This window comes from Caloenas nicobarica, chromosome 2 (assembly GCF_036013445.1).
Source record: "Caloenas nicobarica isolate bCalNic1 chromosome 2, bCalNic1.hap1, whole genome shotgun sequence".
Lineage (NCBI taxonomy): Eukaryota > Metazoa > Chordata > Aves > Columbiformes > Columbidae > Caloenas > Caloenas nicobarica.
In genome coordinates, this window is record NC_088246.1 from 148,381,323 (window position 1) to 148,409,054 (window position 27,732).

General features: G+C 35.5%; 1 protein-coding gene across 4 annotated transcripts in view; it reads right to left on the reverse strand.

The window, feature by feature from the left end:
* The window catches only part of CSMD3 (CUB and Sushi multiple domains 3), a 647,755-nt gene that overhangs the window by 433,724 nt on the left and 186,299 nt on the right, over positions 1-27,732 (reverse strand). For all 4 annotated transcript variants that reach the window (XM_065630191.1, XM_065630190.1, XM_065630189.1 and 1 more), the window contains exon 5: positions 21,643-21,850. In XM_065630191.1, coding sequence (XP_065486263.1) covers positions 21,643-21,850 — 208 coding nt within the window. The remainder of the gene's footprint in view (positions 1-21,642; positions 21,851-27,732) is intronic.

Below are 27,732 nucleotides of genomic sequence, written 5' to 3' on the forward strand. Positions count from 1 at the left end.
AGAGCAAGGACACTTTGACATACATTGTCAAACAGTCAAAAAAACCTTCTTCTATCTCTTACAAAATCTATTGTTGTCTAAACTGAGAACTCAAGATTTGAATTTTGTTGAAGATATCAGATAAATATTACTTGGTAATAGATATTTTCAGTTATCTTTTAATAACAAGATAGGTCAAACAGATCATAGAATGTCCTGAGTTGGAAGGGACCCACAAAGATCATCAAGTCCAACTCCTGTCCCTGCATAGGACAACCCCTGAATTCACACCATGTATCTGAGGGCATTGTCCAGTCTCTTCTTGAACACTGTCAGACTTGGGTCTGTGACTACCTCCTTGGGGAGCCTGTTCCAGTGCTCCACTGTCATCTGGGTGATTAACCTTTTTCTAATAGCCAACCTAAACCTCCTCTGGCACAACTTCCTGCCATTCCCTCAGGTTCTATCGTTGGTCACCAGAGAGAAGAAATCAGTGCCTACCCCTCCTGCTCCCCTTGTGAGGAAGCTGTAGACCACAATGAGGTCTCCCCTTAGTCTCCTCTTCTCCAGGCTAAACAAACCAAGTGACTTTAGCCACTCCTCATACGGCTTCCCCTCCAAACCCTTTGCCAACTTTGTGGCCCTCTTCTGGACACTCTCTAGTAGCTTTATATCCTTTTTACACTCTGGTGCCCGGAACTGCACACAGTGCTCCAGGTGAGGCCGCACCAGTGCAGAGTAGAGTGGGACAATCTCCTCCTTCACCCAGCCGGCAATGCTGTGCTTGATGCACCCAGGACACAGTTGGCCCTCTTGGATGCCAGGACAAACTGTTGGCTCATGTTCAACTTGCTGTCGACCAGAAACCCCAGATCCCTCTATGCAGAGCTACTCTCCAGCTTCTCATTCCCCAGTCTGTATGTACAGCCAGGGTTGCTGTGCCCCAGGTGCAAAATCCAGCACTTGCCCTTGTTAAACTTCATGTGGTTGGTGATTGTCCAGTTCTTCAATTTGTCCAGATCCCTCTGCAGGGCCTCTCTGCTCTCGAGAGTGTCAACATCTCCTCCCAATGTTGCATCATGACTAACTGTCTGTAAATTGTTCTTTCATGAAAGCATTTCCAATAGAAAAACTAAAGTAACATGAAAGTGTTTTCAGACCTGCGGATTTCTTAGAATTTTAATTGTAGCTTACATTTATGCAACATTAATATATACAATATTGACATAGCTATATTACAGAAGAGGACTTAATGACACATCTCTGTGATACTCCTATGCAAGGGGAGTTTTTCATTGAATTGTATGTGTGAAATTCAACCTATAGGTGAGTATCAAGGATGCTCTTGTATGTGCATCCAGTACACTCAAGTCATTAATTCCCTGGAAGATTCTGGAATTGACCATCTAGTGAGATAAAAGACTGGCTTGAGAAAATAGACTAATTTGAAAAGTAACTACAATTTCAAAATTTGCAAAGTTTCCCAGTTAAGTCTTCAAACAGTGAAAACTAGAAACAACACAGTAAGAGAAAGATAAGCTTGGAGGTACAGCAAGCATGTAAATAAAGAGAACAAAAGAAAGTAAACAGCACTAATTCAGACTTGAAGAAGAAAAATACTTCTGTTCCTAAAATCATCTCTTTCTCAAAGTTAAATATGCATCAGAAAAGTAAAGAAAAAGCGGCCAAAAGAAAAGTGTGTAAAATATAGCGTTCTACTAGTTGTTGCAGGGTAATATTCATCACCCAAATTTTAAGTGGTTACAAAGGCAAAAGTAAATAAAAGACCTAGTTCCTAAGGTCAGTTCCTGTAAAACTGCCTGTAGTAGAACTAAGCATTTTATTTAACTAAGAATCAGGACATTGAGAAGTTTCAAGCAAGATATAGCCTTGATTGTTGTTTCCATATGTCAGAACTGCAGCCGAATGACTGACAAAAGCTGGTTTTTTATTTTTAGAACAGTAAATTACCACTCTTCAAATTTAACCTAATGAGCTATTTAGAACTAAATTAAAATTCTAGGTAGAAACTCTACTGTAATAACTTATTTCTGATTTATAAAAGAAACGAATGAAAACTTAAATAAGCCAATGTTTGGGAAGAAGTGGAAAAAAGGAGTTCTATATTGTTCTGGAAAGTACTTTAATAATCTATTGATTAATTTTAGAGTTATTCAGCTAGAGGGATAAAAATAATTCACCCTGTGACTTTTTGTCAAGTTCATTATGATGCCTGGTAGACTGAAAAAAAAGTATTTGTTTTAAAAATGTCAGTGTTGAAATATATGAAAGCCCTGTCATGCCTTTGCAATGCTGTAAAAAGTTCAATTTTGAAGTGAAATTACTGTCTTATAAAGCAAGTCCATGAGAAACCACTGTATGATTATTAAGGACTGAATAAAGGTCTGACTGATTAATGAAAGTTTATAGTACTGTGGATATGAAATGTTGAGAAGTGCCAAGAATAAGAAATACTTTTTAACTTCAGAAGGAGATTGTATCCTATAAAACCAGATGTTCACATGTCTAAGATTTTCCAGTTAATCTGTTGGCTTAGCAGAATAATGAATCACAGAATCACAGAATGTTAAGGATTGGAAGAGACCTCAAAAGATCGTCTAGTCCAATACCCCCGCCGGAGGAGGAACACCTAGGTGAGGTTACACAGGAAGGCGTCCAGGTAGGTTTTGAATGTCTCCAGAGAAGGAGACTCCACAAACTCCCTGGGCAGCCTGTTCCAGTGCTCCGTCACCCTCACCATGAAGAAGTTTCTTCTGTTATTTAAACGGAACCTCCTCTGTTACAGTTTATATCCATTGCCCCTTGTCTTATCATTGGTTATCACCGAGAAGAGCCTGGCTCCACCCTCGTGACACTCACCCTTTATATATTTATAAACATTGATGAGGTCACCCCTCAGTCTTCTCTTCTCCAAGCTAAAGAGACCCAGCTCCCTCAGCCTTTCCTCGTAAGGGAGATGCTCCACTCCCTTCATCATCTTTGTGGCCCTGCGCTGGACTCTCTCCAGCAGTTCCCTGTCCTTCTTGAACTGAGGGGCCCAGAACTGGACACAATATTCCAGATGCGATCTCACCAGGACAGAGTAGAGGGGGAGGAGAACCTCTCTCGATCTACTGACCACCCCCCTTCTAATACACTCCAGGATGCCATTGGCCTTCTTGGCCACAAGGGCACAGTGCTGGCTCATGGTCATCCTGCTGTCCACCAGGACCCCCAGGTCCCTTTCCCCTGTGCTGCTCTTTAACAGGTAGCTCCCCAACTTATACTGGAACCTGGGGTTGTTCCTGCCCAGATGCAAGACTCTACACTTGCACTTGTTATGTTTCATTAAATTTTTCCCTGTCCAGCTCTGCAGCCCCTCTAGGTCTTGCTGGATAGCAGCACAGCCTTCTGGCGTGTCAGCCACTCCTCCCAGTTTGGTGCCATCAGCAAACTTGCTGACAGTGCACTCTATTCCCTCATCCAGGTCGTTGATTAATATATTGAATAATACTGGTCCCAGTACCGACCCTTGTGGCACTCCACTAGATACAGGCCTCCAACCAGACTCCGCCCCATTGACCACGACTCTCTGGCTTCTTTCCTTCAGACAGTTCACAGTGCACCTCACTAGCTGATCATCCAGTCCACACTTCCTCAGTTTAGCAGCGAGGATGAAGGATGGTGAAAGGTAAAAGGGGACTTCCAAATCCACATACTCTGAAATGATAGTCCATGTTACAACTAATGTGTTGTTAGTGAAGAAGTAATAAACATAACACTGATGGACATCAAGTCCTGCCATGGGATTTGTTTTCCTGCAAGTCCTAAAGCAAGCCCGTGGGACACTCTCTTTCAAGAACCTCAAATCTCTGAGGGCCTTATTTGGAGAGCTGAGGACCCTGGAAGGTTTTAACTGCATTGAATACAACTTGTTTCTGATCAATTACTTCTTCAGGTAGCAGTGAAACCAAATAACTGGGACCATTATCTGTGAGAGGTTTACCTAGTTCACCTCTCTTAAAAAGTTGCCAACATCTTACTGTTTCATAGGGGAAGGAAGCTTGTTCTTCAGTCTTTCTGGTAAGTGTTAAGAAATGAACAGAACAAAGAAATATCACATCTGGTACTACAACCTGATGGTCAATAGACCAATATGCAGCAGTATTATATAGCTTCTTACACACAAAATCTTGTCGGGGCAGAAGAGAACACCCCATAGATTGAGCCAAAACTTACTATTAGTCCAATTAATTCTTTAACAGACTAACAGTCTAAATATTGAAAAGTCTCATTAATAATACTAGTACCTTCTTTAATTAAAGAAATCTTCAAATATCTATCCCCTTTCCCTGGTGTCATGGTCACCTTTTCAGTGTTCCTCTCTGACCTGAGATCAGCACTTCATTCTTTCCCAAACAGAAGGGGAAAATGTTTATTGTGGATCAACAGTATCCTGAGGTCATCCCTGGAAAGCTGCTAGTGATAAAACTCCTCTTCCTCAGCCTTGAATCACTTTTGGGCTATTTGATGTTGGCTTAACAGGGCTTGCTTTTTCTTTTTTTTTTCACTGGTTCCCACCCTTCTCCAGCCCCAGTTAACATAGAGAGACAATGTGTGTTACACAACAACTGCCTAGGGTTGTCAGACCTTAACGTGATAGTCACATATCAGCAGTATGAAAAATAGGCAATTGTCAGATCTCAAACAAGCTAAAACCAGCTCAGGTCAAAACATCTCAGAAGAGGCCCAAGACAATGCCACTGTCAGATCAATACAAAGCCTGTGGCCACTTCCCAGTAGTAACGGAAAAGTCATATTTACTGGGCTTTCTGTTGATACCGGTATTGCCAGATTCACACTAAAGAATGTTGGAGACATAGGAAATGGGGAGGAAAGAGTATTGCCCTCTGCACCTAATTCTCGTTTAACTTCTATCCCTAATCCTTAGTACTTCATGTAACTACAGCAGTTAAAATCAAAAGCATATATAGGTGTGCAATATTCAAAATGGTAAAAGGCTAATTATATTTTCTGTACAGCATAAAGGAAAATTGGCATGAAAATCTGGCTGGAGATAAAGTTTAAAATATAAGTCAAATTACTCCCACTCTGCGGCAAAATTAGGGACCCCATGGGTCTTATTTGAAAAAGTACTTTTAGAATCTCTAAGTTTTCCTGAGTATCTGCCACTCTAGTTACTCATAGTTAGATATTAAAGCCAAATGCAAATGTATCTTAAAAGTGCTGTTCCTTAATATGAGAACAAAAATTAAAAATGCTGTCATGTTACGCCTGAGTCAGTTGTGTTATTTCATCTTTTTTAAAGGCAATAATAAGACAGTTCAAGTCCTGAAATGCCTTTAAAGAACTCACCAGTACAAAGGAAGAGGACAAAAATTAAGCAACTCGACTCAAACTGCAAGTGATCTTTTCCTAAGAGTTCACACCTTCCTATTTTGTATTTTCTGCTTCTGAAAATGTATCAAGATAGATACTGACATCTGTCAGAAAAGGCTACTCTTATTGTGTAATTTAAATAGAATTGCTGTTAAGGAATCCATGCATATTACTCACAGAATCATTCACCTCAGTTAGTTTCCACATCATTTTTTGTGAAATAATTTTTGCTCAGTTACATTTTGTGCAACAACTTTCTTCTATATCTCAAACATCTAGTTTTCTAGTTCTATTGAATTTATCACATAAAACATTTACATTTTAAAATTGCTTACATTTATCTGTAGTGACCTTCCCATATTCTGCAATATAAGCTAATAAATTTCTTACTTGATAATTTTATAGAACTGTCATCTCAGAGTGCTAGACAAATGTCAATAAACAGTACTACCCTTTAATTCATTAAAAAAAAAAAAGGCAAAGTATAAAGAGATTTTATGTTGTTTTCCACCACAAAAGCCTGAAACAAATCTGGAAACTGCCAGGGCCCTAAGGCCACCCTCCTGGCCCTGACTAGTCCTGCCTGGGGACCCTGATGACCCTCTGCCCTTGGGCCAAGGAACCTCATACCAGCTCAGCCTAAGCCTGCCCCAGCTCTGTCCTTGGCCATCTCCTTTTGACTGGGCTCCTGGAGAGACCCTGGACATGGTTTATCACATCCCATGTCAAAGGCCACCATTTGACTCTGTTGTCTAAGTCCTCACCTCCGAGCCCTGTGTTCAGCCCCTGCAGGACTGCACATCATGGGTGAGCACATGACCTGCAGTTATCCCCTCCCTTCTTCTACTACTCCCAGACAGAAACAGAATTCAAATCTCCCAATTAAACTGCTCTAACCATTAAAACTTCACTATTTTTCTATGATAAATTATCTCATTTAAACAACTTTATGACTTTGCTATTGTTCAGCGTACTTGATTGTACTTCTCTTACCCTATCTGTAACATTCATATTCAAATGTTCTCCAACTGCAAATAGCAAAACCTTTCTTGTATCTTTTGTATTAAGGACTTTTAAGTTGTTATGATAAAATTAAGATGTGGATATCACATACCTCCATCATTGTTACTCCATAGAGATATAACCAACAGAAAGTCTTTAAAACCAAGGACCAAATCTTTGAATTTATCTGTGGCTAACAAGGGGTAGCACAGCTCACGTTTTGCCCTATTAGATAAGAGCTAAAAGGGAGAAGGGAATTGGACAATTCTCTTTTTTATTCTTTTTAGAGGGAGTGTGTAAATCTACATTAAGAATAAAATAAGACATGAAACAGAGGAATATGAGATACAAAAGTGAAAATAACTGATGATGTAAGATTATGTATTAATTCAATTAATATATCCCTCTTATTTAGAAAGAAGCAGAATGATTTGTTTATGACATAAACTTATGATGAAGTACTTTCTACTTGGAGGAACATGTTTAACAACATCTATAGAGGACAAGCATTTAAATCAACAGATACAGGTTATTTGGAATTGAAGGTCCTAAAAGGGCTTGCTCACTAAATCTCTGTTTCTCGCATATTTTTGGAATGATGGCATATCACGTAAATTTCAAAATATAACATTGTGTCAATTAGGCCCCAGCAAAAGAAATATTATCTATAAGGATAGAGTTTACTATATTGATTAGGACAGATTTCAGGGGGAGTATCACCAGCAGAAAAAAACATGGTACTCTCTATATTTTGGAAGTAACTATAATAAGGTAATGGAAAGAATATGGCCATCATGCTGGACGACCTAAGTGACTTTCTTAGCTAAGCACTTTTCTTCTTCCTTTAATATAGGTGAATGCTGCAGCAAAAAAGGCTAAAGCAAATGTTAGATATCTAACCAGGGAAGAAGTATGTGGAAATATAGATACGCATTTAGTTCTGGTTATGCAGTTTTCAAGAAATGCCGCAGTCAAAAATTGATATACCAACTTTTCTTAAGGTATCAAATTTAAAAGAAAAGGAATGTAAAAACCACTGAAGATCTCTTTCTCTAACCTGGAAAAGACAGAAAAAAAGCCAGCGGTGGAAGTCAATGACAAACACATTCAAAATATTTTTTTTTCTTATTTTTTGCAAACAATGGTGGGTATCTATAAGTAAAAATTATAAAAAAGAAAAGTTGGTTGGGTTTTTTACCACTTAGCACTTTTAAGCGAAGATTGTAGAGGACAGGCTATATTACACCTCTGCTTGTATATTCTGAACCACTGGAAAACACACAATGTGGTTATCAGATACTGAATGAAAGAGGCACCACAGTCCTTTGTGCCATGTAACTGGCTGGAGCTAACACACTCATGTGTTTCAGAGTGAAACAATGTACAGAGATAATAATACATATAGAAGCAAAAATATAATAATTGTCCTGAGCAAGGATTCCCACTGATGCAGCTGTAGTACTTTCAGTTCTAGGCCTACACTGGTACTGCACTGACCTGAACCTTGTAGATATACATGAACTGATGTGTGTGTAAAGCAAGGGTCTGATTCAAACTGTACTGACTTTCAAGTTATCATGTTGAAAAGGATTCACTAAAATATACTATTGAAATACTATTTTTTATTAAACTTATACATACTAAGATACTGAGAATACTCTGGACATATATTTTTCAGTGTGTTTTTTTAAAATAAATATTATAAAAACATTTAAAATCTTATGAGAAATGTGACAAGAGGGATTTTTGTTTCTTAATTTGGAGAAGAATGTATACATGCAAAAATTATTTTATTGATGTCAGTTCTTCATACACATGTGCATGTAGAATCACAACTGATGTAATTATTTTCCTTCAAAAACTAAATGCTGCTCTCAGAGATGAGCACACACTTCAGGGACACCACTGCATGGGTCTAAATTCTAGCCACCTGCTGTTTCTGGTAAATCAGACTGCGAACCAGTGATCCATGTCATCGCATTTAACATCTCCATGCTCTGGAACCATGCCTCTGAGTTGCACATTTGTAGTTTAATTTGTCCAACAGAAGACATCACACTCCCTGCTAACAGAGGCCACACTGAAGATTGAAAGAGCAATAAATGTCTAAAAAGACAATTAAAAAAAGAAATTATGAGCTAAGAAGAATGTATATGATTCTCCTGACTACTATAAAATGTTGTGGTATATTTTTAATAGTGGATAATTAATACTATTTAAAATAACAAAAGGTGATTAGAAACTCTGAATATTTCAAATTGATTTTACTAGTTCAGTTTGTGTTATTTATAAACCACTGTGGATTCTAAAGCCTTCGGTTTACAGCACTTAAAAATACATATTTAAAATGAATGTTTGTGTCTTAAAATTTACATTTTCATTGTGATATAAGCAAATATCACTTGTTCTTAATTCTCAGCTTGTTGTCTCCCTCTCTCCTCAAAAAATGAGAGCAAATTAAGCCTGCTAAAGAATTCTGGCTTCTATACAGGATACATAGGAAGTGTTTATTAATATATTTATTCAGAATAAAATTCATGTAAGTGTTTAATATATTGATTAATATGTATAAAAACTTTGATAGGGAGCAAAACCAAAGTTTAGAAGATTTACTGATATTTTGTATTGTCAGAATGAAATACTTATACTCTGGTAAAATGTGGTGCCTTATTTAAAAGGTCATCTCATGATGTAGATTTTCCAGATTGGAGCAGATTGTAAGTAAACATTCACTAGAATAATAATTTTGATTTACTTTACCATATATATCAATTATTAGTGCCAAAATTTCACTTCCATTTCACCAAAATAATTTTACCTTTGTACATGACATCTGGCTGGGAAGTGATATAAATTATGCAGTAAAAGGCAAACTATATTATCTTTAAAATATCTTGTATCATAGTCTGGTATCTGTTAATTTCTTATAGAGCATGCCTTTTACCGATATTAGTGATAATGATCATAACATTATCTGAGTACTCTGAAAGACTTCTCTATTATGATATATCTGAGTTAGAAAGTTTGCAAATACTTGGATCCAATAACTGATAAAAAAGATTATTAATTCACTTGTTATAAATGAAGACTGACCTTTAAAAGACTGCATTTATAAGACTATAATGACTAGCAAGATAACCATAGCAGACTACACAGAAGCACAGGCAGGTGAAAGAAATCTTAGGTTCTACAGCTGTCAGTGTACTTAGTCCTAACCTTTAATACTCATCCAGCATGACACAGCAAACAAACCTTAGGCTTACTGAGCTACAGCACCAGCTCATGATATAATATTGTTTCTATTTTGTTGCTGTTGTTGTTGTTCAGCAAGATAGAGTGGAAATACCTGATTAGGAAATATGAAAAGATTTGTGTAACTGCTAATGGAGTTCTAAAGGATATAGAAATATGAAATATCTTCATTTGCAATTGAACTTCCGTTTACCTTTTTTCCAGCTACTTAAGAATTCAACATTTTTCAGCATATTCATTAATCCTATCTGCAACTTACAAACGTTGTGTGCCTGCATAAATGCAGGGCAAATTCTATAATTCTATAACAAGAATTTACTTTTGCACACACAAAAGCATGCACATACACACAGACAATTATGTGGATAGTGCATACAAGGACATACTGTTCACTAATGTTTGTTAATACTAACTACTTTTTGTGTTTTCCTGATGTATTTACTGGGTTTTATTCCTCTGAGTATTTACTCCTAATTTTATATTTACACCTTTTCTTCATTTAGTCTACAGCATTTTGTACTTGCTTGAAATGAATTTTACATTGATGACATGTGCATGTTCACTTTAATCTACCAGCATCATTTTGAAGTATACTTCTAGCTTCTAAAGAGCCTGCAACTCCCCACAGTTCACGGTCATTAAAATATTTATGTATAATTCTTATTCCAATATCCAAAATATAGCAAAAATATGTAATGTTACCATGCCTAGAACTGGAGAGAACTGACTTAGAGAATAACCAGTAAATATTCTTTGTATGCACTTTCCCAACTAAGCACACCACATATTTAGAGTCTTTTTTCCATTAGTCTGTAATTAAAAAAACCCCAAAACTCTTAGTAAACAGAATTAGGTTTTGCATTAAGGAATTTTTCACCACTTGCTCCATTATTTCCTTCCAGGGTTTAAAGTTAACTGACTTTATTACAGCTTCCCAGAGACCCCTGTCCTTTTCCCTGTCATTTGCTGAGGTGAGTTCAAAGAAGGACAACGAAGCTGGTGAAGGGTCTAGAGAACAAGTCTTATGAGGAGTGGCTGAGGGAACTTTTCATCAAGTAAAGTACTTTATGTGTTTCTGATTATTTTTCGGAATAGAAAGAATGCCTTGCTCTTTTAATTTAACATTCAGTAATGACAGAATTACTTTTTCTTTTGGAATACCAGATATATTAATATATTAAAATAAGAAATATTTTTTATTACTTGATTGAATGTAAATAAATATATATATACAACATATTTGATAGACTACCTCTATCTCATTTTTTTTGTCTATTGGATACAATATCATAAAAAATACCAAATTTTTAGCTGGCTGCCATATTATTCTTCCCATTGGCAGATGCCAGTGGCATTCTACTCCTAAATCTGATTTCTTTTAGGGTTAATCACAGACTTCAGTTGAGATTGCTTGTTCCTAGTCCTTTTTTTAACAGAAAATACATATAAATATTCCCTTGAACAACCCAGTTGTTTTTCATCAACTGGTTTTCAGTCTGAACACCATGCCAGATACTCCTGTCATGAATTATGAGCCACTAACACTTGAATCTATGTCTCATGTTTCAGGATGCAGCCAAAGAAAAATTAGACACCAGAAATACAGGATATGTTGCAAAGTATTATGGATCCCACTGGCAATTGCTACCACCAGGTTCATTTTTACCTTTTCTCTGCATCAGCAAAAATCCTTGCAAAAGATAAGAGGAATAGTAATGCTAAACACATCGGGCTTTAATTCAATTTGAGTTGCACTAGCTGTTAAATAGCAACACATCATTCAAATCACAAGTTTGGGGATTTAAGGTTTATTTCTGTGTACTAAATCTTTCTAGAACAGAAGAGTACAGTATGCTGCTCTATGTCATAGTTTTGTGGACTTTGTGTAAGAAGTCGCCAAAAGCAAATGGAATGGCAGCAGTCCAGTGTATGGCTATAAATGCCTAATGCATAGACTACAGTAATAAAAATCATTTCCAGAACGTTTAGCAAAGCTATAGTTTCATGTTTAGCAAAATTTTCAGTACAAACACAACTTGCAGCTAGTTTGTTTAAGTCCATTGACAGGATTGTGGAAGGTCTTGCCAGCAGATTCATTTGTAAATCAAAACCAATAAATAATACTCTAAGGACTGTTAGCCTTTGCTGCTGTCATAGTCGGCTCTCATTTCTCTCCCACAGGAGCTGAACTCTGCTTTTAAGTGCACTCAACACAGTAGCACTTCCTTAATTCCATCTTTTTAAGGAAATTCCCCTTTATTATAATTTACTCTCTGGAAAAAAACAAACAAAACTAAACTAAACTAAAACAAAAAAACTCCACAAACAAACAAACAAAAACCAAATAAAAAACACCTCAAAAATCTCCAAATATATTCAAAGATGCCTGCACTTTGGGATTGAATCTCAAATTCTGTAAGGTATACAGAATTGGAAATTTTTATTAAAAAGTTATAAGATTCAGTTCAAGGCTGGTTGGTTTGTTTTTTGGGGTTTTTTTTTGAAAGACATGGTGTCAGCTACTAAACAGAAATTAAGCCTTATTGCAACAGTCCTTCGCTTTACAGTTAACTTCACTTTGGACATGCAGACCAGTACTTTCTTGCTCAGCAAACAGAGATGATTGTAGGAGTTTATCCTCTGACATAAAAAATAATGGGGAAAAGAAGTTGTGCAGCAGAGCAATATACCCACATAAAAATAAAACCTGTGTTATATGCTTCAAGGATCAGAGAATACGTACAACATGGTAGGTATTTTTTTTCTGCTGATTTAAATACAGCAGTCCAATGCTGCAAGTTAGAGTACAGAAAAGTCTGATCAAGAGATGTGAAGGCTCCCACAATTTATTTATTGGATCTTACACAGAAATATCCAAAAAGTCTACTCAGCCAAAAAAGAAGACTAGTAGTTCGCTCAATCAAGATATATACATATCTGCATTAATAAGCTTTTTAGTAGAAGGAAAAAAAGTCCAATAAGAATTCCTAATTGGATGGAAAATGAAACCAGAAAAAAATTACAAAATTGGCAGCTTTAGGTTTTCTTATCACAAGCTTTAATTGAAGGCAAAATATATTTATAACATCAACCAAAAAGTTCTGAACTTAAGCCCCCAAAATGTTTTATAGATGCAAAACTATTATTCCTGATACATCTCAGTTATGATCATTTCTTTGATTTATATAAATCATGCAAAAGTCTCTTACTGTCATGACTGGAATTGTAATATCCTGTGTAATACCCATCGTGTCCTTGATAGTGTCTAAGATATGTTAGAACAGAAACACACTGAGACTAATATTTTATTTCTGACAATGAGCAGTAAGAGATAATTCACCAGGAGTATCAGGAATTGTGATTATACAGAATGACTTTTATCCCTTCATACATCATCACAATTTCCAGGAATTATATGGACTGTAGGCTTCTTGAATGGAGCTCTTCAACCAGGCCTTTATGTTTAATACCCTTTCATAAATTTTGCTTTTATGACTTTCTGATCCATTTTTCACAGAATCACGGAATGACAGAATGGTTGGGGTTGGAAGGGACCTGTGGAGATCATCTAGTCCAACCCACCTGCTAAAGCAGGTTACCCTGGAGTAGCTTGCACAAGAATGTGTCCAGGTGGGTCTTGAATGTCTCCAGAGATGGAGACTCCACAGCCTCTCTGGGCAGCCTGTTCCAGTGCTCTGGCACCCTCAAAGTAGAGAAGTTTTTCCTTATATTCAGATGGAAGCTCCTATGCTTCAGTCTGTGCCCATTGCCCCTCATCCTATCATTGGGCACCACTGAAAGGAATCTGGTCCCATGCGCTTGACATCTACCCTTGAGATATTTATAAACATTGATGAGATCCCCTCTCAGCCTCTCTTCTCCAGACTGAACAGACCCAGTTCTCTCAGTCCTCGTAAGAAAGATGCTCCAGAATCCTAATCATCTTCGTAGCCTGCCGCTGGACTCCCTCCAGTAATTCCTTATCCTCCTTATTTCAACCTATTAATAATTTTTCTACCTATAATGTCACATGCCAATGACTTCCACAACAAATCATGTATGCTACATAAAAGTTCTACATTTTGTTTTAAATCTTCTACCTGTTAAATCATTGAGCATATCTATTTATTTCGGTGTAAGAAATGAAGAATGAATGTTCCTTATTTACCTGACATAAAATATTCATAATTTTATGAATCCTTCAAATCCTTTCTTGCATATTTATTTTTAAGATTTAAAAGCTCTAGCGTATTTTATTCCTCTCCCTATAGATGCTTCTCCGTATCTGTTTTCATGCTTTTCCCATTTTCTGTACTGTTTCTCATGTTATTATCCCTATCCTGACATAAGGTATTGGGATATTAGCATGGTTCAGAAATTAGGTCAAAGGGAAATTTAATTTAACTCTCAAATCCTTAAATTTTTAAAAGATACTCAGATGAATCTATCCTCAGGTTTTCAAAATACTGAAAATTAATTGCATTTCACTTGTAAACACGCAAAGTTCTTAACATTAAAAACAGTTCAAAATTTTACGGGATAAAAACATTTCTTGAAATTGACTACTTATTTGAATAGGCTTTTTCAAGTTCAGGGTGGGGGGTTTTGAAAATAAGGCTCATTTTCAAAGCTCTAGGTTGCTGCATTCTGGTGTTTTTTTCACTTGCATGACCTACTGTATACAGGAAAAACTAAGCATACAGTAAGCATACGTGAATGATTTATTTTCTTTTTTTACTGACTTGTGTGTCATGACCAGGAAGCTGTGGGTTCTGACCAATCCTCTGCATATTGGATGACATGTAGTTACTAAAAATTGCTCTGACACTGGTTTGACATTGTGTCAATCTTTAATATCAAGAAATTGCTTTAGCAAGTTCATAGAATCATAGAATAGTTTGGGTTGGAAAGGACCTTCTGTCATCTAGTCCAACCCCCCTGCAATGAGCAGGAACATCTTCAACTATATCAGGTTGCTCAGAGCCCCATCCAGCCGGGCCTTGAATGTCTCCAGGGATGGGGCATCTACCACCTCTCTGGGCAACCTGGGCCAGTATTTTACCACCCTCATAAAAAACGTCTTCCTCATGTCTAGCCTGAATCTCCCCTCTTTTACTTTAAAGTCATTACCCCTTGTCCTACAGTAGCAGGCCCTGCTAAAAAGTCTGCCTTCGTCTTTCCTTTAGGCTCCTTTTAAGTACTGAAAGACTACAATAAGGTCTCCCCAGAACCATCTCTTCTCCAGGCTGAACAACCCAAACTCTCTCAGTCTGTCCTCCTAGGAGAGGTGTTCCAGCCCTCTGATCATTTTTGTGACCTCCTCTGGACCCTCTCCAACAGGTCCATGCCTTTCCCGTACTGCGGGCTCCAGAGCTGGATGCAGTACTCCAGGTAGGGTCTCACCAGAGTAGAGCAGAAGGGCAGAATCATCTTCCTGGACCTGCTGGCCATGCTCCTTTTGATGCAGCCCAAGATACGATTTGCTTTCTGAGCTGCAAGAGAACATTGCCGGCTCATGTCCAATCTTTCATCCACCAGTACCCCCAAGTACCCACCAGAATGCAGCAGGGCTGCTCTCAATCCCTTCATCCTCCAGCCTGTATCAATACCTGGGGTTGTCCTGTCCCAGGTGCAGGACCTTGCACTTGGCCTTGTTGAACCTCAAGAGTTTTGCATGGGCCCACTTCTTGAGTTTGTCCAGCTCCTTCTGGATGGCATCCCATGTCTCAGCCATGTCAACTGCACCACTCAGCTTGGTGTCATCCACAAACCTGGTGAGGGTGCACTCAATCCCACTGCCTATGTCATTGATGAAGACATTAAACAGTACTGGTGCCACTATAGATCACTGAGGGACACCACTTGTCACCAGTCTCCATCCAGACATTGAGCCATTGACCACTACTCTCTGGGTATGACCATCCAGACAGTTCCTCATCTACCGAATGGTCCACCCATCAAATCCATACCTCTCCAATTTAGAGAGAAGGATGGTGTTGGAGATTCATAGGATGCTTAATTTTTTTTTAGCTACTGGTTCATTTTACAAGTGAATTTGCAACCTAGATCACTTAAAGTAATTTTGACAGACAAATCAGATGGACAGTGACAAACAGAAAAAGCAGTATCTGAAGTTCTGAGTAGTCTGTACGCCCCATATAAGGAATGTTTTTTTCCTGTTGTCTGGATTTGTTTATTAACTCAAAGGGTTTCATTCATGTATTCAAAATATTATAATTTTAGCTGTTATGGCCTGAGACATAAATGACAGAATTATGAATTCATGTAGCTTACCCAATGTAGAAAACATACTAAGGATTTTCATCCAGAATCTAGAAACAAGAGATTATCTCTGCAGGAATTACTGTTCTCCGACAGCCTGTCCCTTACTTTGCTGAATAAAGTAAACAGAGATCATGGAGAGACTCGGAGCACATGACAAAGAAGTGCAAAGCTTAAGTTACTCTGCAATGACACTTGGAACAATTATATGTTTTGGTTTTGGGATGTTTGTGGATTGGTTGTGGGCTTTTTTTCCCAACCTTGTTTTGAGATTTTTGTTAACCTCTGCTTTATGTGTAATACCCTTTCCCCCACCAGACAACTCATGCAACATAAAATACAGCTGTTGCAGTCGTACTTGCAAGATTTGCCACTTCAGTCACTTATATTTTAGTCAAGACAAAAGCAATCAGTCTCCCTCACTACTCCAGCAATTGCCATCCTGAGACAATAGTAAATGACTACATCAAAACAAGTGCAGTATTCTGCTGGAGTAAGCACAGTGAAAGTGTTTCCTCTTAAATTATCAAGTCATCTTCCTATCTGTGTTTTTTCAGAAACTGTTGAGTCAGAGACTCCAGATTTTTTTGCATTTGTTTGTTTTTATTACTGATAATTCCTTTTAGATATTCATTAATAAAATGCCCTAGGTCTAGGCTATTATTTTTCTGTTTTCTTCAACACAAAGTTACAAATAAGCAATATTGGAAGCACTCTGGGCTGCTCCATCTGAAGAGGGTGAAAGGAGGCCATGGAAGCATAAACACGGTAGTCAGTACATCTTCACCCAAGAGGGACGGTGGAAAAACTTGAGTACTCATCTACCATATAAGGATTCATGAGAATTATTTTTTGATTTGTTTCTGAATGTTTGTAAGACTTTGGGAAATAAAGCAATATCATCCTGTCTCTGTTGAGATGAATGTATGTGACCCTGAATAATGATTTCCAAATATGGGAAAAAAGGAAAAGCTTTTTCCTCTGCGAGGACAGTCAGGCATTAAAGAAGGTTGTCCACACAGGTTATGCAGTCTCGATCTTTGGAGGCTTTCAAGACTAGCCTGGATAAAGCCCTGAGCGACCTAGTCTCACCTCAGATCTGAGCCTGCTTTCAGCAGTAGTCATGTTTGAAACATGTTTGTGCACTACACTTCGAATTACAACCTAAGAAAGGAACACAGAAAAAATCACTAGAAAAGGGTACCATGGAAGGGCCTTCTATTTCTATTTTATTTTAGCTTTCAGTTGTCATAAATCGTAAACTTTTTTTTTTTTTAAAAAAAGAGAAATGGCTTCAAAATTGCCCTTAGCAGTGCTATGCAGAAAAGTAAACTAATAAAGTTCACAATAAAAAAATTATAGAAACACATCATATCCACTGAAAAGTTCATCAGGAATGTTTCTAGGTCAAGGATAGACCCAAACTGACTAGAAAAAAATAACTAGTTACTTGGAATAAATTCTTATTTGGCAACCCAAACAAAGACTCACATTTTCTTGTTCTTATTCTTTCTCATCCTTACAATACGCAATAGACTCTTAAGCTAACAGGCTATCTTGGAGAATTTTATTATAAGGATCAAGAGAGTGTTAAGAATCTCAGACAAAAATTTTTAAACTGGATGATTTTTTGTTGCATCTAAGTTAAGGGAAAGCTTTTTTCACAAGATCCAATTTCATTCTCCACAGAATTTTTAAAACTAATATGAAAGGAGTGTTGCTGTTGGGAAAAAAATCAGCAAAATCACTGTTGCAAGAGAGAAATGCATTTTGTTAGCCATTGTTGTCTAACAGCTGTCTATTTTAACACAATTGATATGATGTATAAATCATGCAATATCAAACAATTAAATATTTAAATATGTTTTAGAACAGAAATAAATTGGTTGTGGTTTCACCAACATAATTTTCATTCAGTATATATCATTTTATAGTGTATATATAAAAAATATATTTTGCCTAAAATAAGAAACAGAGTGATGGCCTAGACAACACAATACTTCAATTTACTATGAAAACTTCTGAGCATCCTTTACTCTTTAGGAAAATTAAATATGAAAACATTTTGAAATACCCAAGAATACACTACTAGTAAGAGTGAAGTGAGATGAGTTATTTTACCTTACAAGGATTAATTATATAGTATTTCAAATTTATCTTCAATAACAGATTACCTAGGTGTCCTACTATTTTGGATGAACATGCCAGTGGTAGGTCAAATGTTAGAACACTACACAAAGCTCTTCTTAGGAGTACACTCTCACCCAGAGAGAACAGAGCTGAATACTTTATTGGTTTGGGGTTCTTTTTGTTGTATTTTTTGGTTGGTTGGTTTTGTATTGGTGTTTTTGTTGTTGTTGTTTGGTGTCATGGTAGAATTGAAGTACATTTTCCCTACAACATTAGAGATACTGCTACACTCCCAAGCACCTTCACATTAATGCACACCTTCATGTTAATAAATAATAAAAAATTGACATAATTATGTGTACTTTGAAAAGAAATTGTGATCCTTACTCAGACTACAGCAGTTCTCTGAATTGAGAGTTCTACACACATACTTTATGACAACCATTATTTTCTACCACTTTTCCACAAAAAATATATTGGTTAATTCAAAACTAATCATAATTTCAAGTTCAGTTAGTTGACTTTTTTTTTGTAATAACCAAGCTCTCCAAACATGTAGGAGGAGAAATTGTCAACTTATTTTTCAACAACAGCTGAATTGAGTTGGTAATCAGCAATAGAAGATGCAGATTTAATGTCTTTGCCTAGGACAGTGTGAAATACATTTTCCATCTTCACCTACTCTTATCAGGAGATTGCTCTAAACACATCTTTCATAGAGTATTCTGGGAAGGAGGTTCTACCACTTTTTCTATACAATTTAAAGGGAATCTTTACAATCGTCTTAACAATTCAGACAGAGTACATGATGGAATCCGGGCCACCCATGTCAAAGAAGCCTAGAGAATCATTCTAGTTTTCTGCTCAATGATTGCTAAGTATCTCATGAAACGTGACCAACAGCAAAATAAGAGACTGAATCTTTCCAACCAAAGTATCCTACAGGCAAGCTCTGAACTTCATATACTGAATAAATTATCCCACAATGACATCACTACTTCTTTCATCAATGAATTTCTCAGATCCTAGCTTTCCACGTAGGTAAAAATGAACATTTCACTAGATCTCATTTCTTTTCAGTTTTTTTGTTTTGTTGATAAAAAAGAGGGGAAATAGTTTCCTCAAATTAAATATTTTCTCTCAGTTTTACTTCCAAAATGAAAAAAAACCCTTAATTCAATTCAAGTTGTCAGATGTCAGAATCAGCCCTTGATATCAGCCAACGAAAACCCTGAAGAGCATCTATGCAACTTTCTCCCACTCCTTAAAAGAAAATGGCCTATCAAGATTTTCTTAAACAAAATACTTGGCATAACTAAAATATTATAATGTCAGAGTGGAAGGCTATGGAAAGTTAGCACTTCATGGATAATTCCAAGCCCTGTCTCATGGATAACCCCAGAATATCTATTGATGTATATTTTAGCTCATTGTTTTACTTAGAATCGAAAAGCAGGGGAATTTTGTTACACAGCAAATGTGCAGAAGAATAAAAGTTAGAGGTTTGTTGGGTTTTTTTGTTTGGTTGTTTTTTTTCAAATCAATAGGTATAATAGTCACATCAAGCAACAAAATCTGTAAGAAATTATTTTATAATACTACTTGCTATCAACTAATATGTATTCGGTAGTCTTACAAACCATACATTATTTGTTTTCCAGAATGAAAGATCAAGAGCCTGGTTTTAGCTTTAGAAGTATATTTCTATGTAGCGTTTATGAACTAAGATATCTTGAACTAAACCTCAAGCTATATTCTAAGAGGATGTAATATATTACCACTGTCAATCTAATTAAAAAATTGTTGTTAATTAAGCTTTCCAAATCTATTTTTCCTAACATATTGGGAGGATACTTTTGCATCATTGAATACATCAGTCTAATTTAGGGAATATAAATGACAAGCTAAAAAAATAGTATGCTCTCAATCTGCTTCTCTACATGAGCAATTATTAAATTAGCATTGCAATATTTTATGTTTTGTAAACAGAAAATAAGAGAATTTCCAAAGATAAAGAAATTTTATCATTTAAATATAGCCAAAGCCTTTTGCAGGAAAAAAATGAATAAATAATTGTTTGAAACTCATGACTGAATACATAAAACACATTCAAGAGTAAAAGAATGCACATTTAGCTATTCAAGTGATCCATAATGTCTGTATGTCATTGCTGTTACCTCACTAATAATTATTATAAATTATTGTTTAAAAATTATTTTAGCTGACAGCTAGTTCAGAAGATTTAAGTTTAACAGCTTGAGAAACTCAGTTGCAATTAAGTAATATTCTAATACAGGTAATTAACTACGTAGGTGGCAGTATGTATTAACTCACATTATAAAAGACTGTTTGCTAAAGCTGACAGTGTATAGGCTTCTACTATACCCTGAAGCAGTACAGAATATTACTTATGGGAATCACTTGTAGAATCTGAGACTGCTGTTTTCAAAACAATATTGTTATCTAATTTGGAATATTTTCCTATTATAATGTTAAAAATATTTATTTTATTTGTTCTATGCTATTTTTAGGGTTTTGTTGTACTGATAATAAGAAAACAAGACTCTAATGAGTTTAATGGCTAGCCATTCATGTGTTGTATCACCTGCTGTCTAAATGCCTCTGTTTGTTGTGCAGAATCCTCATAATACTTTATGAACCAGTTAAAAACTGAAGACTTTACTAGAGAGTATCACTGGTATTTATGGATTCATATACGTCCTCTTTTTTGTGAATTAATAGTATATTTAAATCAATATAACAAACACAAGAATTCATCATATTCACATATTTCTTGAGTATCTTTTATTTTTTCTACTTGACTGAACCTGATCTCAAAAGAAGTTGTTTACTATTTTATTTCTTCTACACAATGTGTTTTGCACAATGTGTATACACTGAGATCAAGAATTGCAGAAGTCAGACTAGGAAAAATATTATTACTACTGCTACACCAACTAACAAACAGAAATCTTCTCTAAAGGCAGCATATTTAGAATAAAATCCAAACCAAAAAAAGTGCTGTAGCTACTCAGCTCAGGGTGTTGTATCTCACGTATCAGGATGGAAGTTTCTAGATGAATGTAATATCAGCCGTACTCCCAGCACTTTATATAGTGACATCATGTATCTAGTTCTCTGTACAGAAACTCCTCCAGAGAGAATCTGTGACCACCAAGTGTGAGCAACGCTACTTCTCCCAGCTCTGTGCTTAAAGGCCTCCATGCCATTCACGTTCTGACATTATGAAACTCCCTGAAGGTTCCACCAAGGGACCAGTACAACAGTCCACTCCATTCTATTTCTAAATATATACATTTTTAATATAATAATCGTTAGAATGGTTAGATCTACAGATCAATGAGGTGAATGAGCCTATAATGCCTTTCATCTCAACATTATATCAATGTTACATTTCAATGGAATATATTTGGAAATTATTTTACAACTGCAATTAGAATGTAAACTTTTATGCCATAGTAACAATCATTACTATTTTTGTTTTCAGCAAGACTATCTATTGACAGGAAGGAAAAGTTATTCTTCCACATCTAATCATAATTTTTTACCACATTAAAACTGCAACAGTTGACTTACCATATTGTAGGTGGTTCAGAACCCTCTACTTCCAAATAATCATATTTTTCTTCCATTTGAAAATCTGTAAATATGAGTGAGATAGTATCCCCAGGCTCTGCCACAATTGTCCATGTGCAATCCGCATTATTTTGATATTCATTAGGAAAGCTGGGGCTTGAGATGATACCACTGGATCCTCTCATAGTTCCTCCACATGCATCCTCAGCTGTTAAAAAAGAATTATAAATGTCATTAAAATCACCCCTTAGAAATGTATGTTTTCTTGTTGAGACTAGAAGTTTATTGCCTTTTAAGTGAACAATTGCTTAAGGTTTTTTAACATGGTAGACTTGGAAAACTGCTACAAAGTTAAAGTGTTAAAAAGTAATTGCTTCAGATTTCAATTATTTAAAAATTATTATACTAATGCCAGTATATGTTTTCACAATCTGCTATCTATTATTTTGATTAGCATTGTTTCACTCACTTTACAATAGCATGCAAAAATTTCATTTTCATAAAGCAAGGTGAGTTTAATTCTTATTATATACAGTTTGACACATGATGTGCAGCAGTCACATCATACTGAGAAGAGAGGCATAAGAATCCTACCCATCTTATGCTAATTGTATTATCATATTATATTTTAGTGAATATCTAGTGATGTTTAAGTTTAGTGTCCAATAATTTTTCCAATTTTCAAACAGCTGGTCAATTTTCAAACCAAAGTTATTCACGGGTGGTCAGATGCAAGACACTTTCACAATTAAGATGTCTACATCAAAGTCATTTTAACAGGTTTTAGTTTTAAGAGAACAAGTATTCCGAATATGGCCATAGGAATACATTTTTCATGATATGTGAATAATCGTGAAATTATTTGACCAGTTATCACAAAGAATTATTTATTTGTTGTGAATACACCAATAAACCCCTAAAATGGAAGAAGGCTCAGAGATGAGCAAGGGTGATGTGCCCATAAAGTTTAGGAAATAATGCAGGGTGTGACTGAGCACAGCTGTTGCAAAGAATCTGACTTTTATCTCAACCAGAGGGTTGCCTTTGTTTTGTAAAACCACTTATCAACAGCTGAGTGGATGAACTGGTGGTGGACATGTTTCTCCCTGAGTTTATTAGGAGTGTGAATGTCTCTCTGAGTTAGCCAGACCAGCATGGGAGCTTAGTCCAACATAGAGTATAAAAACTAGGCAATTAACAAATATCAAAGAGAGCAACAGCCTTGACCTGATTTCAACCTATGCATTCATTCCAGTGATTGGGGATGCCCAGTGTTGTGATGGTGAGCACATTATAGATACCTACAAAGGCAATCATGTTCGTAATGTGATAAAACTGTATGTTGCAAATGCAAGTGTAATCTACATTTGTGTTGTTATGCAATCTATTTTGTATCACTCTACTAAAGCATAGGTCCTGTGTAACTTCAGCTGTCTTTAAATAAGTAAATTTGATATTAAACATTACACCCTCCACATCTGAAAGAACCTGGTCAGAGACTATATTCTAACATACGACCTATGCTGAATAAGCTAGGTAAATATCTGAGATTTACAAAATCAGTTTGAACACCAACAGAACTAGTTCTATGAAAAAACAGTTCTCAGATATTCACAAATTTCATTTGGTAGGGTAAGAGAACATGACTGATGTTGTATATCTTCTATCTTAATGGTGCATATGTGCCAAATAACTCAAAAATTGGTTTTGAGGCTCTCATGCCATTTTTTTTTCTGTGAGCTAATATAATTGATTGTGAATGTAGTGCTATTACTTTCAGAAATGGAAATACCTTCCAAAGAATTTATACAGAACTACCATGTTATCAGATAGAAATACTGTATTATATTACTTATTCAAATTATTATCCAAATGTTTGAAGCCTAACTGAAAAGCAATTCTTGTTTCTGTTTAATTAGAGTGCTAACATGAATAAAACTTGCCCTAGAGCCTGAAAAACAGTCAATATTGCTGAAAGATTAATGACAAAGATAAGAAAAAAAATTAGCATAGCATCACAGAACAAAAGCTTTAAAGAATTCTGGCACACACAGTGACTAACTTCTCATGGAAAGAAAAATGTTAATGATTGTAAGAAACTTCTTAATTACAGTAGTTTAGGAGTTTAAAATACCATGTTTTGTGTCTTGAATATTCTGGTAAATTATTCTATGACTGGATGGAAAAAATAAAGCAAGAACATATCTTTGGTTTAATCTTACTAATTAGTCAGTGTATTTAGCATCCTCTAAATACAACAAAACTGAGGAACCTCATCACATCACAGGCTTGGGTCCTTTACTGTGAAAGGAATAAAAAATATAAAATGGTAACAAAGTTTTGTTTTCATGCATTAAGGACTATCAGGAGAATAATTTTTAGCTGTTGGTTCATAGATGCAAAATGTCCATTAAAACAGTGAGTAACATACTGGCTCAATGATTTTGAAGGATCTTTATATTGATTTTTAAATATTGATTGAAATGTGTTTTATCAAAACTGATTTGAAAAAAGTTCTGAGAGGCAAATTTTCATAGCTAAATTACTGAAGCTTATGCAAACTGGAAAGACAAATTGTAGTATGTGAAATAGCTTTTCAGTTCATGTAACAAGTCAAAAGCACAGAACTAGGAGTATCATGCAAGACTAAAGACTTTGGAATAGTTTTCTCAAAAATATAAGTGCTTTTGAAAACTATCCTACTAAAGAACTCGTTTTGCTTTCACAAATGAATTATAGAGAAACCTATCCTAGTTCACAGCAATATAAAAACCTGTTCACTAAAAATGTTGCTATACCCTATCAATACTTAAAAGAATAGAGTATTTGTTTAAAAACACAAGCTGTGTCAATGAGCAAGTCTGCTAATTCTGAGTCACATCTGTTTAGAGATTTTTTCCAAAATGTAATTTGGTACCATCAGCAAAATGGCCCAGCCATACCATCAGGTTTTTTGGTTTTTAGTTTTGTTTGGTTGGTTGGTTGGTTTGTTTGCATCTGATTCATGTAACAAATTTGCTACAAATTAAACTAATGCTAACTACATTTAAATGTTGTAAGTGTAACCAAGAGCACACCAGGTATCATCTTAGCCTCTGTAGTGCAAGCATTGGCCCAAAAAATAACAGAATTACTGTGCTGTGTTCCGATGTTCCTCCACCTACAGTATCATTTGCTTGTGATTTATTTGGTTCCAGTCTTGCAGTCAGATCCTCACATCTGAGAGAAAGCTAACAAACATTAATCCATATGAAAATGTTTGGTGCCTTAAGTTGTGAAGCCACTGGAAAAAAGAACTGGTCTTCAAGTAAAGTGACAAACACTGAAGTTGACAGCAGTTCTACCATCGATTTCATAGTGCATAAGACCCTGAGAAACAAAAGAAAATGTAATAATTTATTCTGTGCGATCTGTATTTCTATCACACTGAAACAGCATAATTGCTTAGATGTCAGCTATGAAACATTGCAAACAGAAGAATAACTGGTAAGAGAACATTTATGAAGACTAACAGTGGCCCATTTTCATCAATGTGCAAGTCAAATAGTGGTATGTGAACAAGGTAGAAAGAGAAAAAAGTTAATCTTTGCAGTGATTTCTGCACAGAGCCCTGAGAATCTCTTTTTGCCTTTCTACAACTTTCTGAGTTACCTTTGTCAAACCACTTGAGTAGATGTCCTCAAAGATACTTAAGTGACTAACGCTGCAATCACTGCAATAAAAATGTAATAGAATCATAGAATCAGAATTGTTTTGGTTGGAAAAGACCTTTAATATGTAAAAAGCAGGTCAGCACCTAAATGCCTTGAAAGAATCGTGTATCTGTTCCTCTTCTTTTAATTTCCAGCTACCAAATAAGGAGAAAAAATTATTCACAGAAATGGTGAGAGGACAATACTTCATTTAAGACTTGATAGAATCTGGCATTATGCAATTACAAATACATAATGAACACTGATGACATTAAAAAAAATAATCTACTTTTAAAATTCCCAAGCAATATTTTCAAATTTATTTTGTCATGTACTGGGAAAATTTATCTGACCTACAAACTTGCGAATGCGATGTGAAGGCATAAATGCAAAAAATACGCATAGTGACAGGATGTCATTTTTCCAAACAGACTCCTCTGATCTTAACCATATGCTGAAAGAGGAAGATTTTTCAAAGTGATATGCAAGTGAGGACTTGGCTTAGAAAAGCTTAGAAAAGCTTTTCGAGGTATTATGAATTCATATGAAGATCTATATTTGAATATGCATAAGGGCTCTTATGCAGAGGAACTATCACTGATATTATGACGTGAGTGATGATTGTAAGAGTACAAAGGCTCTGAGGATTTGTTGGTTTTGTTTTTGTTTTTCTTTTTGTGGACATAGGTGGGTTTTTATTTACATACATAGTTATATGCAGCTTTTTTTTTTTAATTAGGGCTAAGTGTCCATAAAAATTCATGTGAAATGAGTATACATTTAGATAACTTCTGGTGAAAATTAATTTCGTAACATTTTGTATTTTATTTCATAACCGTATTCCTGGTTTGCTGCTCACCATTCTTTTTTCAGAATAAATTTTGAAAATCTATTTCTCTAGTTAGTCTTATTTAAATTTAATTTTCTGCTTATTCTTGTATGTTTCATTGATATTCATAATAATATTACATAAATATTGAAGTGTAATTTTCAAGAAGATAGATGATCAAAGACAGGCAATGTTATCAGTGATTTATAGACCATGCAAATTCATGGATTTCAATGAGAATTCAATTAGGTTGCATGGTAAATGAAGCTTTAATCTGGTGCACAGTGTATCACGCCATCTTATCTATCTAGATATTTATAGCATATCAAACAGTTAAACTCAAGTGCATAGCTCAACTCATCACAGAGTAATAGACATCTGTTATCTATTATTGAAAATAATGTGAGTGAAAAAAAAAATACTATAGCAACCTTCCAAGTTTAAACAATGATATTTACAACAGAAGTTCTGAGCAAGTTGAGCCACTTTTGAAGATACACATCATGAAAGGTGGAGATCTGCAGTAATCCCTTTATCCTTTTATCTTAGCTACACAAACTCTAAGAAATTCATAGCATGCTCTTCACAGTGTAGTTCAAGTACAACCCCAGACACACTGTTGTCTGCTCTTTCAAATTTTAGATAGCCCTATTTCAGACAAATTAGCTGAGCAATCTAAAGGAATCAGAACTCTATCACCCACATTTAAGCATTTTACAGTCATATTGATTATTGCCTTTAAATATACATATCAATAGCTACCTTTCATCTGAAGATCACAGAAGATCTGTATATTAGAGAGAAAACAATTATTTGAGAAACTCCAGTGCTCTTAAAAAAAAAAAAATAATAATATAGGAAAACACATAACACTAACAACCGATTCCATTACTGAAGTGAAAAACTACTTTACCTGTTTCTGCATAGGAAAAACATGCACATATGCATGTCTGCACAGAATCTAACCATACATAGAATTTTATTTGAGGTTCAACTTCTGCCTTAAATATTGGTATCTGATATCAGGTCAACTGAAGAAAAGAAGGACCTGAAAAATGTCATTCTCTACTCTATCACCCCATATCATATTTAACATACATTAAAAATAAATTAACTTACATACCTAAAATAATTATGTGGAAAGTGAAGCATAATTCTAAGTATTTTCAGATGTTTCTAAACTAAAGGTATTGCTTTTTATGTCCTTTAAAACAGCTCATGATTATTTGATGCAATAAAGTAGGATGAAAATGGGAATTAATTATGCAGATATTTTTTGATGTTTTTTCAAAACAACAACCCATTAGCTATAAACTCCATTCTGACGGGGGGAAAAAAAAAAAAAGAAAAAAACCAGTTTTGTTATAAAATTCTACCAGTTTTCTAAATAAGGTCTTTAATCAATTACCTTCATTTCTTAAGAAAAAAAGGATAAAGAAAATGTGATTATTTCCTCTAGGTAGCAACTTGGTATGAGAAAGCAAACATTATTATCTATTGAAAAGGCAGCACACTATCTTAGGTTTAACTTAGTTCTACACAAATTTCTGAATCAGGAGGTAGTTTCTT